The sequence below is a fragment of the Ambystoma mexicanum genome, chromosome 7p (assembly GCF_040938575.1).
Source record: "Ambystoma mexicanum isolate Mex_15411 chromosome 7p, UKY_AmexF1_1, whole genome shotgun sequence".
Lineage (NCBI taxonomy): Eukaryota > Metazoa > Chordata > Amphibia > Caudata > Ambystomatidae > Ambystoma > Ambystoma mexicanum.
The window spans coordinates 321,553,810-321,566,383 of NC_090939.1; the positions used below are offsets into that span (position 1 = coordinate 321,553,810).

At 46.3% G+C, this 12,574-nt stretch overlaps 1 protein-coding gene across 4 annotated transcripts in view; it reads left to right on the forward strand.

Annotated features, from left to right (window-relative positions):
- APP (amyloid beta precursor protein) overlaps positions 1 to 12,574 on the forward strand; it is a 682,213-nt gene that overhangs the window by 179,981 nt on the left and 489,658 nt on the right. For all 4 annotated transcript variants that reach the window (XM_069636377.1, XM_069636379.1, XM_069636378.1 and 1 more), the window contains exon 2: positions 2,249 to 2,416. In XM_069636377.1, the coding sequence (XP_069492478.1) occupies positions 2,249 to 2,416 (168 nt within the window). The remainder of the gene's footprint in view (positions 1 to 2,248; positions 2,417 to 12,574) is intronic.

Here is a 12,574-nt window from a genome sequence, read left to right on the forward strand (position 1 = left end):
TAAATAACCGGACAGGCTTGAATATGGCAAAATACAACTTTATTATCAGCTCAATAAAGTAGGGAAACCTGGCGAACAACAAATCCTAGTTCACACACGCACTGCAATACTTTGATTCATACAAAGGCTTTATACCTGGAAGCGCGTCAGCTATGACGTCATCATACATGGCAAATAATGAAACCCACCGTTTGGAGGGATTGGTTAAAGGAACGTAACATCATTGGCTGCCCCTCATCTGGCAGGCATGCCTTGAATATACCTCTAATTACGTATAATACTTATTATAACAGCATAATAGTGGTTTGGCACCTGCAACAATGAATGCTCACCATTGCATAGTCCCTCTGATTGATTGGTTGGCATGCTCGCCCAACCTTGGACATGTGGCTTGTTAGCAGCACTTAAGCAAAACAGAACCCAGGTGTAGAGAACGTCAGACTACTGGCCAATTAGTCTACCATCTCTCATATGATATGATGGGTTATTTATAACGCGCTTAATACCCAGAGGTTTCTGAGCGCGGACACAGGGATCGAACCTGTGTTGCTCTGTGTTGTCTTGCTTCCAAGGCAAGCACGTTGCCACTGAGCTATCCTCCCTCATCAGCAAAGCCTTCAGCCAAGGCTTCTTCTTTGTACTTGACCTAGTTGGATGTTCTCTTCTCTGGAACTTTAAGGGGAGTTAATGTACATTATCTTCGCCTGGAGCTTATGAATAGGCCTTGTTTTCTGGTCTTGCACCATGTGTAAAGAGACAATGATTTTTTGTCCTTTTCACCTTTTCTATTTAGTGCTATTTGATTCAATTCGCCTGGGTGTCATGGCTCTTTTTGGCCTCTGGAGACTTGATTGCTCTGTCTCACATATGCTTTCTGCATCTTTAGTTCAATACTTGGCATTTGAAAATATTTGTTCATCTACTTGATCTAAGAGAAATATGGCCTGCGTATATTGCTTATGCTCGATGACTCCCTTTGTACGCTACAGTTGCTTCTTGCAATGGGATCCTTGATCTCTGGCCAACAGCTATCCTTTGTTGGTGTACAAATACATTTCCATTTGGTAAGAAAGTAATTTTGAGCTATTGGAAATCTGCTTTGACTCTGAAAATTGAAGCATGGAGAAAAGACATGCATGCATTAGCAGAAATGGAGAGAGTACTGTACAAGAGAGAGGGGAAAAAAGGGTTGTTTGAAAAAATCTGGAGAAAATTTCTTGCGTTGTACTAAACTAGGTATTTTTAGGAAGTGTATCTGTAGGGGTGGGTGTTTGGCAGGGGAGATTATGGAGGTGGTAGGGATTCAGTTGGGAGATGATGTATTAATGATGTCCTCAGTGTATATAGTTGTATTGTTAATTTTGATCCATATATTATCTTGTCTGTCTGGTAGCATAACGTGTATTATTCTGTATTATGTTAACTTGTAAATCCATTTCAACCAAATGAAATCCATTTCCAGCCTCTCAGCAGCCCTGGTCTTTCTTCTTCATGCTCCTGGCTTACTATTGTTCAGAGCTGTTGCCCATCTTTTCAACATGGGCTGATTTACCCATGTTGTATTTTCTAATGCAGCAAGCCTGTATGTGACTTGTCTACCTTGCATTCATGCGTATATACATGTACTACTCATCTGGTTACTTATATTCTGTGTATGTACGGTTTCTTCTCACTTGTATGTAGGCTTACTCTTATTTCCTGTTACATCTTCATTCTTTACGTACTCTAACATCGTTTCAGTGCAGCATTTTGTCTTCTCCTTATGAAATCGCTTTGCGCCTTTCAGATTTCTTTTGCAGCGCTTCGATATCCAGTGGTGTCTGCAAATCACCTGCTACTTCAGTTTGAGTGTACATTTGGTACGGTTGTCTGAGTGCACAACGTCTCATACCCCCGATGAGGTATTGGAATGACACCTGGTGTCGTGCACACCGTCTTCTTGTCCTTCATCCAATATGTTGGAGGAGAGGGGGCGGGGTTCTATCACTGATATACATGTCTGCATCTGTACAGTCTGATCACTCTGCTTTCTGCCCAAAGAAAACTTAAGAATGGGGATACTTGAGGGTTTTAGAGATGCGCCACATACAGTTGCCCCAACCCAATTGACTTAGTTGAAATCCCACCTGAACTGGCCCACATTGCGCACTAGTAGTTTTTCCTACTTCTATGAAAGAATCACATGTATTGTTTCATTACATGTCATTTTCCCTGACTGGCTGATCACTCTTCCTTCTGTTTCTGACAGGTGCCCACTGATGGAAATTCTGGGTTGTTGGCAGAGCCCCAGATAGCTATGTTTTGTGGAAAGCTCAACATGCACATGAATGTCCAGAACGGCAAATGGGAATCCGACCTGATCGGGACCAAGAGCTGCATTGCAACTAAGGAAGGTATCCTGCAGTACTGTCAAGAGGTAGGTGAAGCATTCTGAGAGCTACAGGAACATCCTTCAAGTCTTGTGGCTTAAGCCATAGTTCTGTCCCGTCGAGTCACTTTGCCAGACTATGGCACACATAGATGACTAATCTAAATCATCGATGTGTGCCATAGTCTGGCAATCTGAATCATCCCACCAGTGTAGGCAAAAAAGCCCATAGAAAACAAAATTGAAAATAAAATCTCTCCGGATGATCCTTTGTGACGGGAACAAGGGTGAAACGCGTGTAGAGAGTAAGAGTTGAAATATGGAATAAAATTATAAAAATTTTGACGAAACAACCAAAAAGTGTGAAGAAAGTTTATTTGGCACACGCATCGAAATAAAAACACTACTTTGGAATGTCGCAAATGGATATGTATATAATTTGAAAAACATCCCACCAGTGTAGTCGGGCCGGATGTTCTCTGAAGAAAAAGCTGAAATCTGCATAATGTATGCACGGTTTGTTCTTTTTACCAACACTTTAAGCAAATCAAATGTTAGTTTATTTTCTTGCCATTTACGAAATGTGTTGTCCACTTTTGCATGTTTTGGTCAGGTGTCCTTTTAAAGGAGCAGTCATGCACACTTTTTTTCTGTCTTGAATTTTTGTATTTAATTTATCAGCCAAACAAAATAAAACTTTCCCCACATGAACAATGATCTTTGCATCCAATCCCTTGATCGGAGAACAGATTCCAAAAGAATGTCCTCTTTGCTCCAAATGGAAACGACATCGGGTCGGCGTAATTGGCATGAACCTCTACCAATAGAAACGCTAAAGTGCTTGGGTCCCTGTAGTCCGGAAAAGTCCCCCTTGGGAATGTGCAAGCCTTCTTCAGGCTGAAACATGCTGGTAAATGCATTATGCCCCCCTGCCCCCACTACAACAAACTCCAGGAGACCCTGCAAGCAATGGTTTGTCTTGCTCAAGGATCACCATCATAGTCTTCCCTCACTCTGATCTGGAGGTCTGCAGCTGCACCTTCGCTGTGGTGGGAATGCTATGTTATTCCCTCTTTTTATCCATCTACAATAGGCTTGTCCTCGGGGGATAGCCAAAATGAAATCCATATGAGATAATCCACCTACTTTTGTATTCAGCCCTCCAGCTAAGCAACCTTTTGGTCTGTTTTGTTCAGTAAATTAAATCAGCTGCTCAACATAAAAAAAAATAAAAAAATGGTGAGTGACAGATAAATAGGCGTTGCCCTGTTGTTTCCGTGCGCACTGCTGTGTTGTGTTCAGATCAGAATCATTGGGAACAAATGCCACAAACAGGAGATCTTCCCTTCTGACTCCATTACTGCGTGAAGACGGCCATTAAGATAACACAGGGTTTTTCCCTACATAGTTATTGGGCACAAAATGTGTTGCAAACAAGTACCTACGTTTTTTGAAATTCAAATGTATTTTTACTTGCCTAAATATAAAACCGACAACAAGAGCTGCTTTTTTACTACTTAACATCAGTTAGCTCCAACGTCCAGAAGCAGTGAGTAACATATCCTCAACTTAATATCATCTGGTACTCTGTATGTAGGGTTTTACGAGATGCCATGGAATGCTGAGGCCTCCTAGTTAATCCAAGCATTCCCACCCCTTCCTCTACCCTAATGCCAGGTACACCTAGAGAGCAAACGAATGGCTGAAAGTTCTCTGCTTGGTCACCAGTTTACTTTTCTAAGTTTAACCATAAAATGTAATGGTTGAAGGTCTTTAATTAATTTTAATATTATGGCATTGCTCGGGGGAACCCTTCCGCACCACTGTATTTTAGCCCAGATGTGCCTTTGCAAAAGGGGACCAGCCATGTTGAAATCTGTCTTTATATTGTCAACAACAGGAGCACTACAGCCCCAGCTGCTAGCACATGTCCCGTTTGCATGGGAACTCGAGCAACCCCAGCCATGTCGTGGCTTCGTTTGACATAATTAGTAAGTGACCCATGTCTGGGCATGCAATCTCATCTTGGACATGTTACACCTGGCTTGCTCAGAGCAGCCCCCTCCCACATTTATGCACTAGTGATGGAATGAGGTTGAACGTCAAGCCAGTAGTGTGCAGTCTACAGGCCAATCAATTTAGAGCCGATCTGTGGTCATTGGCATATATCTCCTCGACACTCCTCATGCCCATCCACACCTTTATTGCGTTCACTGGCCTGTAGCTGGTGACCAGACCATAGAAAACAATGCATATGGTCACCAGCTCCCATTGGCTCTTTCTCTCAGGCCACTGTGTAACCCTTCAGGTATCCCCTGCCTAAGGGGAACATGATTAAAGCGGGCACCATCTTCGATGACGCTCTATCAGGCCCTATCAACTGGCACAAAAAAAGGGGCGAGGCTAATGCAAGAAAAACGGTCTGGGGCGTTGGAGCGTCATTTAACTGGCCTCAACGCGAACACCTCACCAAATCCTTGTTTCCTAAGCTTCTGAGCGTTGTTCATTGCGACAAGCATGGCATTCAGGAGATGGTGGCTCTGCGTCATCTAGAGCTTTTCAAGAAAGCAGTTACCATTTCAACCTTTACACCAGCAGACATTCATGTGTGCATTTTGTTTATTTTCTCTTCACCAAAAGCATGGGAGATTGCCAATGTAATTGTCTGGTAGGCTTGGGAGCCAAAGGCCACCCACACCTCGCTTGCACCGTTCTGCGGCCCATAATTTTAGAAGTAGGGCAGAGGTTCACATCTTCAGATGTTTAAACCAGCCTTGAAATAAAGGAATGGAACAGAATTGACTCATGTTTCTCAGCCATTTAAAGGGTTATGGTGTCCATTTTGGCTGGGAAGTAAAAGAATTGTTGCAAGGAATTTGCTTACAGTGAGCAAACGCATAGCTTTAAACAATGGCAGTGAGACCTTCCTTTCAAGAAATGATTGGTCTCTCCATTCTCAACCTAACCCCACCCAAAACCCATGTTGAGCTTCTACAGAGGCACACAAGATTCAACGGATTGGTGTGATATTCACACCCTACATTTGACAGCAACTGGTGTGAGCATTTATAGAAAGATGCTGCTGACCATTCCTGTTTAAATGGATAGTGGTTTTCGTCCCTTACATTATCAATACTCTCTGCCTTTTGGATGGTGCGGATTTGTAACTATTTACTCACACTTGTGTTTTTTTTTCTCTGACTTCCTGATTTCTCTGGGGAGTCTTCACATTTTCGATTTGTAGTGTTGCCTATATATGTTACTCGAGTTCAAAACTTTCTCAGAGATGGATTTCTTTATTTTTCTAGCTGATCATAGAAGTATCAATCATACCCACACTGCCTTTAATATGTGTGTGTGTACACTTTCTTGGGTTACCGAAGAAGCTTTTCTTCGTTCCAGTTTTCATACTTGTGTACTCCTTTGGGCGTGTGATCTTCATTGCAAATCAAAGGTTTAAATTAACATTCTAATTAATATGGACATTTCTACGGGTACTGGTTCAAATAAATACCACTCATCACTCCCCCTTACTTGCGTCCTTCCGCTTGTTGCCTCCTTTTCAGCAACGGTTGTCAACACCTGAAATGCACATGTTTGAAGACGCCGACTCTTTGCTCGTCTCCCGTGGTGACACCCTCATGTAAATGGAGTTTGCAAGTTTGTTATCCGTTCATGGTCTTTTACCCCAGGGACGATGGAGATGAAGCATATCCGACCCTGCTGGTTCACAGGGAGGAGCCCCAACCGTCTAACGCAGCTCAATTCCCAGAAAGCCCCCGCCCTCATTATTGGATTGCTTGAACGGAAGGGCGCGGAGCGCTGCGCGTCTGGCATTTCCTTGGGCCGCTCAGCTGTAAATGTTGGTGCTGCCTTCCAATCACTAAATTGTTCTGTAATTGTATTACCCTGTCTCAAGTTGATTCCATTAGACTCGGTCTTGCATTAACACAATGCAAGCACCATAAGACTCCCCAGTCAATCCATTATGTTTATTTCTGATATAAATGTCCATAAAAATGACAAACCGTAATATAATTACTAATATAAATTCATCAGTATACACAAATTACATACAAATAGAATATTCTTAAGCCTCGATAAAATGTCTTGATTCATGTGCTCGCCCTACTTTTTAAATGATTTCAACGAGAAGCTGTCCGAAAGACTTACTGTAAAGATATGACTTCACATACAGTGTGATACAGTCATATCGTATTGATACAAATATTACACTTCATATGTGCAACAAGGGTGCTGTAGATACAGTTCAAAGTTCTCCCTCATAGAAACCTACAGTATGGGCTGTAGTGCACCTCGTGGAGCACATCTCCACCAGCTTATCCTAGTAATCTTACAATCCCTTGTTAAACATACCTGATGCAAGTTTTTGCCATCTAAGGTTGGTAGCTTAAACAACTCCCACCTTCCTACTAAGGGATAATGGCACCTGCCAAATAATAAAGCTGTGCCCGGGAAACTGCAAGTGAGTTGGCCCGTAGTAAATAAAGGCTGGTCTTTACGGTCGAAAATGTCAACTCTCTCAGATGGGGTGGCATTTCGTCTCTCCCCGCCCGCAAATGTCCCCATTTCTTAGGCAGAACAGAACAAAATGCATAATAGTCCGATCATAGGGAGACAAAATGGGCAGTGGATCTGCAATACTGTTTCCCTTCCTGTGAGAAGTAAGAGGTCATAGGAATGCAGTAAACCCATAACCTGGTGATCCATATGCTGTGGCAAGAAAAAGGTTATAAGTCGCGCTAAACTAGACTCTTGCTGTACCCTTGGCAGGATAGCTCAGGGGCAACATGCTCGCCTTGGAAGTAAGACGACATGAAGCACCACAGGTTTGATCCCCAGGTCTGCCCATAGAAACCTCTGGGTACTACGCACCTTATGAATAACCTATCCTATACCCGTGGCTGTGCCCCCAGCTGTCCTCCTGGCTCTAGGTCTACCCCTTGCTTTTGCCATGTACATTGTGTAACTTGCATTCCCAGGCCTTTGTTGTACCGCTTCTTGGAAGCCATAATCCATCCCATCCATTTCTGAGGTTCATTCTGGTCATTTCTGTCTTGGGAACGGTTTGAAAGAAGAGACCTGTCCAGGACAGAGGCTGATGGCTATTGGACAAAGGCACCAATGTACATGTGTGGCAGCACACATACCTTGGAGTCTGGGACTGGGGAACCCCAAATCCCCCACACCTTTTCTGGGGTCCATCGCCTCCCTGTCACTGGTCTGACCAGTGATCCTGTCACACAAGCTTACCAGCGCAGTTTCAAAACCAGGCTTAAAGGTCATTAGACCTTGCAAGAACCTGGGGAATCTTCAACTTGTGCAACGTTTAAATGCCTGACCTGGCACGCTGTCAACACCCTAAAATGTACACAAATATAAGGAATCTCTTTATGACGAAGTTGGCAGAAACAGCAAATCTGCATTGGGTAGATGGAGCATGCATAAGTAGGGAGTATGGGGATTGAGGTTACTTTGGAGAGGGCGTTGCTAATTCTGGTAAATGCTTTGTGTTAATGTGAAGCTGGCTGTGGGCCACTTTTTGGAATCTGCCCAAGTGTCCCCAAGTACAATTGTATTCAGCCACTTTAAGAAATGCACGGGTCACCTTGTTCACAAAGATGACCTGCGTGTCTCTTGGAAGGTGCGCAGCAGAGCAAGCGATACCCTGGCCTGCCACAGTGTGCTTCAGCGTCGGCCTGCTCCCATGTGCGCGGTGGGAGCGCATTTCAGTGGCTTGTCCTGAAAGGGCGTGCCATATTGAAATGTCATCAAAATTAAAAGCTCTTCTCTCCAAAAGGTTTTGTATATCTGCCGCAAAGTCTGGTTACCATTGTGACTTTGTTTTGAATATAGTGTCTGACATTTTTCTTTCTAGCTTTCATGCCTCGGCGAGAGGTTTCTTTTAAAATAAAACATATGCCGAAGCCAATTTGTTCCTTGCAATGAGAAGTAACATATTTTTAAGGTAGATTTGAGCATGAAATGAGTCTTTATAGATACATGGCATTTGTAGGTATTGGAGAATCCACCCGTTGCCACCATGAAACGTATTGTTAGTGAGAAATAGTGTGCTGGGTGAAATGAATTCGCCCCTGATAAATGTGGTTTTGCGCTCTATATTACTCCTACGTCCCGTCCGCTTTCCTCCATACTGCATTGGGTGTCCCTCGTGAGGGAAGGGAACAGACATTTTTCCAGCATGCGGTCTGGCATGGATTCACATGCTCATGAATATTCCTACTGGCAATCTTCAGTAAAAGAAAATAGTTTCACTTTCTCTTTAAAACTGTATTTCTCCTCTAAACCAATCGCTGTCCTCTGGGTCATACTGCCCCCATCCAATGAGTCCTCTCCCTATGCCCCGCCTCTGGCAGCAATCTTCAAATTTTTACCACACGTTTCAGTGTTGGGAGTCCTAGAGTTGCTATCTGAGCTATTTGTAATTTTTTCATGTTTTTCAATGAGATGTACCATTTTTGCTTCAAAGAGCCTGTGCCCTTTTTTTTCATCTGCTGACTGTAGTGATCCATTGTTGGTGAAGTTCCATGCCCCTCGAGAGCTATGATTCGTCAAAGATTCTTAAAGGCCATCGTGGGCCTACTTCGCGTTGGCTGACCATGACTGAGAAGGAGGGAACTTCCCTCTTAAGGCCCTGCACCAAATGCTGGCTACGGAATGTGTTTGTGGAGGACAAGCACCTAAAATGCCTCTGTCTTCACCCGGACCATAAGGAAGTAGAATGCGAGATATGCCTCAATTGCTCTAAGAAAACAGACAGGCATAGTAGGCTGGCAGCATGGCTTAACACGAACACCTGACCTGTGCTCAGAGCAGGATTATGCCTCGTCCAGGACCAGCCGGTCCGAGGAGCGGTCTTCTAAGTCCTTTTAGGGCACCTCATCCGTGGGGGCCCAAGAAAAGGCCAAGATCTGCAAGTCTGAGTCCACTGGGTTTCGCCGCTGAAGCGGGTCCCAAAGTGGATGGGGCGCAAACAGCATCACCTTCCACCTCCATTGCCACGCTACCATCAAGCTCCTCTTCAAAGAGTAAGTCCTCTACCCTGGCTAAGCTACAGGAGAAATCTGAGAAGCCGCAGACAGAGGAGGTTGCGCAGCCCAACCGGCACAGGCAAATACCTTGTTGGTGACTCAACGGCTACTACTACCACCACTGTAGCAGATCCTTGGAGGGTGGCACCCACAGTGCAGAAATGTCCCTGCCCCCACGGCACAAAACCACAGCAGAGACTTTGGAAAAGTCTGCAGGAACACCAGAAGGGGTGAAGATACTGGCCCATGTCCCAGTTCAAAACCCTCAGGGGGTAAAAAAAGTGGGGGGTGGCGAGGAGGCCCCAAAACTGCCCTCCCAGGTCGTCGCCCAAGCCATGGAGATCTCAAAGATCAGAAGTCCATGCATACGGTCCACGATGAGGAGGACTGTGATGATGGCGCAGGGCATAGTTTTCCTGTTTTTCCTTCTCAGCCGATGGACAGTTTGTTGGATATTCTTTCAATTTTCCACACTTTGGTGTTGGAGATCCAGCTGAGAATGCCTCTGGCACCAGTACCTGTTGTCCCCCAGGTCCCCGGTCAGCCTCCACTGAAGAACCGGAAGCGTCATCTGACGCCCCCATATCAACCTTCTCCACCACGTCTGGACCCAACACCCCTAGCAGACCCAGACACAACAACAGATACAGCCACGATGACAGATGATGACGGACATTATCGAAGCGGATGGTGAGTCTCCACATTTGGATGCCCCGCATAGTTTTCCCACAGGACGAGGTGGGTTTGTTCCCCTCTATGATCGCCAGGGCCAGAGTTATTCCAGCTGGTGCCTGAGGAAACCAAGAAGCAGGGCTTCTTGTATCAAAGGCGAGAGGCAAAGAGGAAGATTATCATGGCAGTGAATTTTCTGGACGATTTTTGGAACGATGATCTAGCCCTCATGAAGAACCCTTGCACAGCTCCAGCCAAGTGGGATAGGCTGGAAAAAAGCATAGGGTTCCGGACTCTGCACCCAAATGCTTGAGGTTGCAAACATTGCTGGACTCTGTGGTGTCGTCAGGAAACTGTCGGCTAACACCTCGTCTTCAATCCCTCTGGACCACGTGGGGGTGGGGAAAGGATGGATGCCATGGGGAAGTAGATGATTTACACCGCAGCATCCACAATCAAGGCGACCAACGCACTGGTGCTCCAAGTCAGGGAGTTGTGGTACAAACTAGGACTGATCATTGAGATCTTCCTCAACGATAAGATGGAGTTCGGCGCCCTCTTCCAGGAAGGTGAAGTGGCATCGGACCACGCCATCACAGTGGCAGTGGACGTCGCCAATACAGGGTTCCAGAAAATGGGGAACGGTATCGACCTTCGTCAGCAGGGATGGATGAAGTCCACTAACTTCCGTCGGGAGGTTCAAGCGAAGGTGCTGGACATGCCCTTTTGGGAAAATCTGTTTGGGAAGGCTGTTGATAGTCCCTCCAGGCAATCAAAGGGGATAAAGAGATGGCCCGCTCCCTCTGCACTCTCCAGCAGCAGTGCTCGACTTTTCGCTCCTCCAAGGGAAAATCAAGCAGGTCATCAAAAGGGTTCTCTACGTCGTACAGACAGCCTTCCTGATCCTCAATGCAAGAAGCCTACAGGGGCCGCTCTCAGGCCTACGGTAGCGGAGGACAGCGTCGGCTGTCGCCTGCAGGGTAGGACGCTGGCTCCCAATCAAGACTGAACCGGCCAAGACGTCCAGCCCCCACTCATGAACCCCGGTGGGAGGCCGGCTGATGAGGTTAGTCAGTGAGTGGCGAAAGATCACCGACAGATGGGTGTGGATGCTCTCGCCCAGCGGCACATCTTGGAGTTCCAACACAGGTGTCCTTGTATTCGCCGGTTCCCAGGCAGGAACAGCACATCCCTCCGCTTCTGGAAGAGGTACGAGCCATGCTATGAAAAGGGGCGATAAAGCTAGTTCCCGCAATGGCTCCAGGGCTCCGAGTGTTTTCCAGATACTTTCTAGAAACTAGACAGGGGCTGGAGACACATCCTGGACCTGCAACGTATAACCAAGAAGTCCCAGAAATTCAGGATGGTCACGTTGCAGCACATGCTCGGCCAGCTGGAAAAGAGATTTTTTGACATCGTTGAACCTGGAGGACACACATTTCCACGTCCCCATTCACAAGAAGCATCGGAAATATCTGTTTCATGGTGCAGGGCCAGCACTGCCAGTTCAAGGACCTACCATTCAGCTTGAAGTCTGCCCCAAGTTATTTACAAAGTGCCTGGCACCAGTGGCGGTCCATCTACGTCTACAGGTCATAGATGTATAACCATACCTGGACGACTGGCTGATTCGTGCCCGCTCGTGGGAGCTGGCAGACGAGCACTCGAAGGTGACCGTCCGACTATTGACAGATTTAGGATTCTACGCCAACTATCAGAAGTCCTGCTTAACGGTATCACAGAAAGCGCTCTTCCTAGGAGCCAGACTAAACATGGTGTCTTGCCGGGCGTCACCATTGGACAATAGGCTAGCAGCCATTCAAGGAAAGGTGCAATGGCTGTCGTCTGTGAAGACTGCCACGGTGCAGGCCATCAAGTAGTTTCTGGGCTTGATGTCTTGCATCTATCTCTTCCGTCTCTGCAGGCTGCAGATGCAACCCCTAAAGGAATTCCTGGTTGCCCGCTGAATACAGGTGTCTGGAAGTTTCACGAACAAGATCCCTCTCAGCGAGGAGTTCTGATGGGCGATGTGGTGGGGGAGACGGGAGGGGGGGATGGGGGTCTACTCCCATGTCATCCAAGGCACAGGATTTCAAAATTCCCCATACCAGCAGAGGCTTGTGGCTGCCGGAGGAGGAGGGTCTGCATATCAACATCCAAGAGCTATGGGCAGTGTTCCTGCCGTCTCCGAAAGGCAAGGTGGAGAAGATCTTCACGGACCACCAAGTTCTACATCAGGAACTCGATCCCCGGCGCTCTGCAAGGAAGCTCCGGTCTTGTGGCACTCGGGTCATCTGACGGGGGATGTTCCTTGTCCCTCTTCAACTGGCGGGAGTCAAGAAAACCATTGCAGACTCCCTCAGCAGAGAACTGCGCTCCTTCCACGAGTGGGAGCTTCGTCAGGATCAGGTGGATGGCCTGTTCGAATGGGGCAGACACCCGATCAATCCGTTTGCGGCGG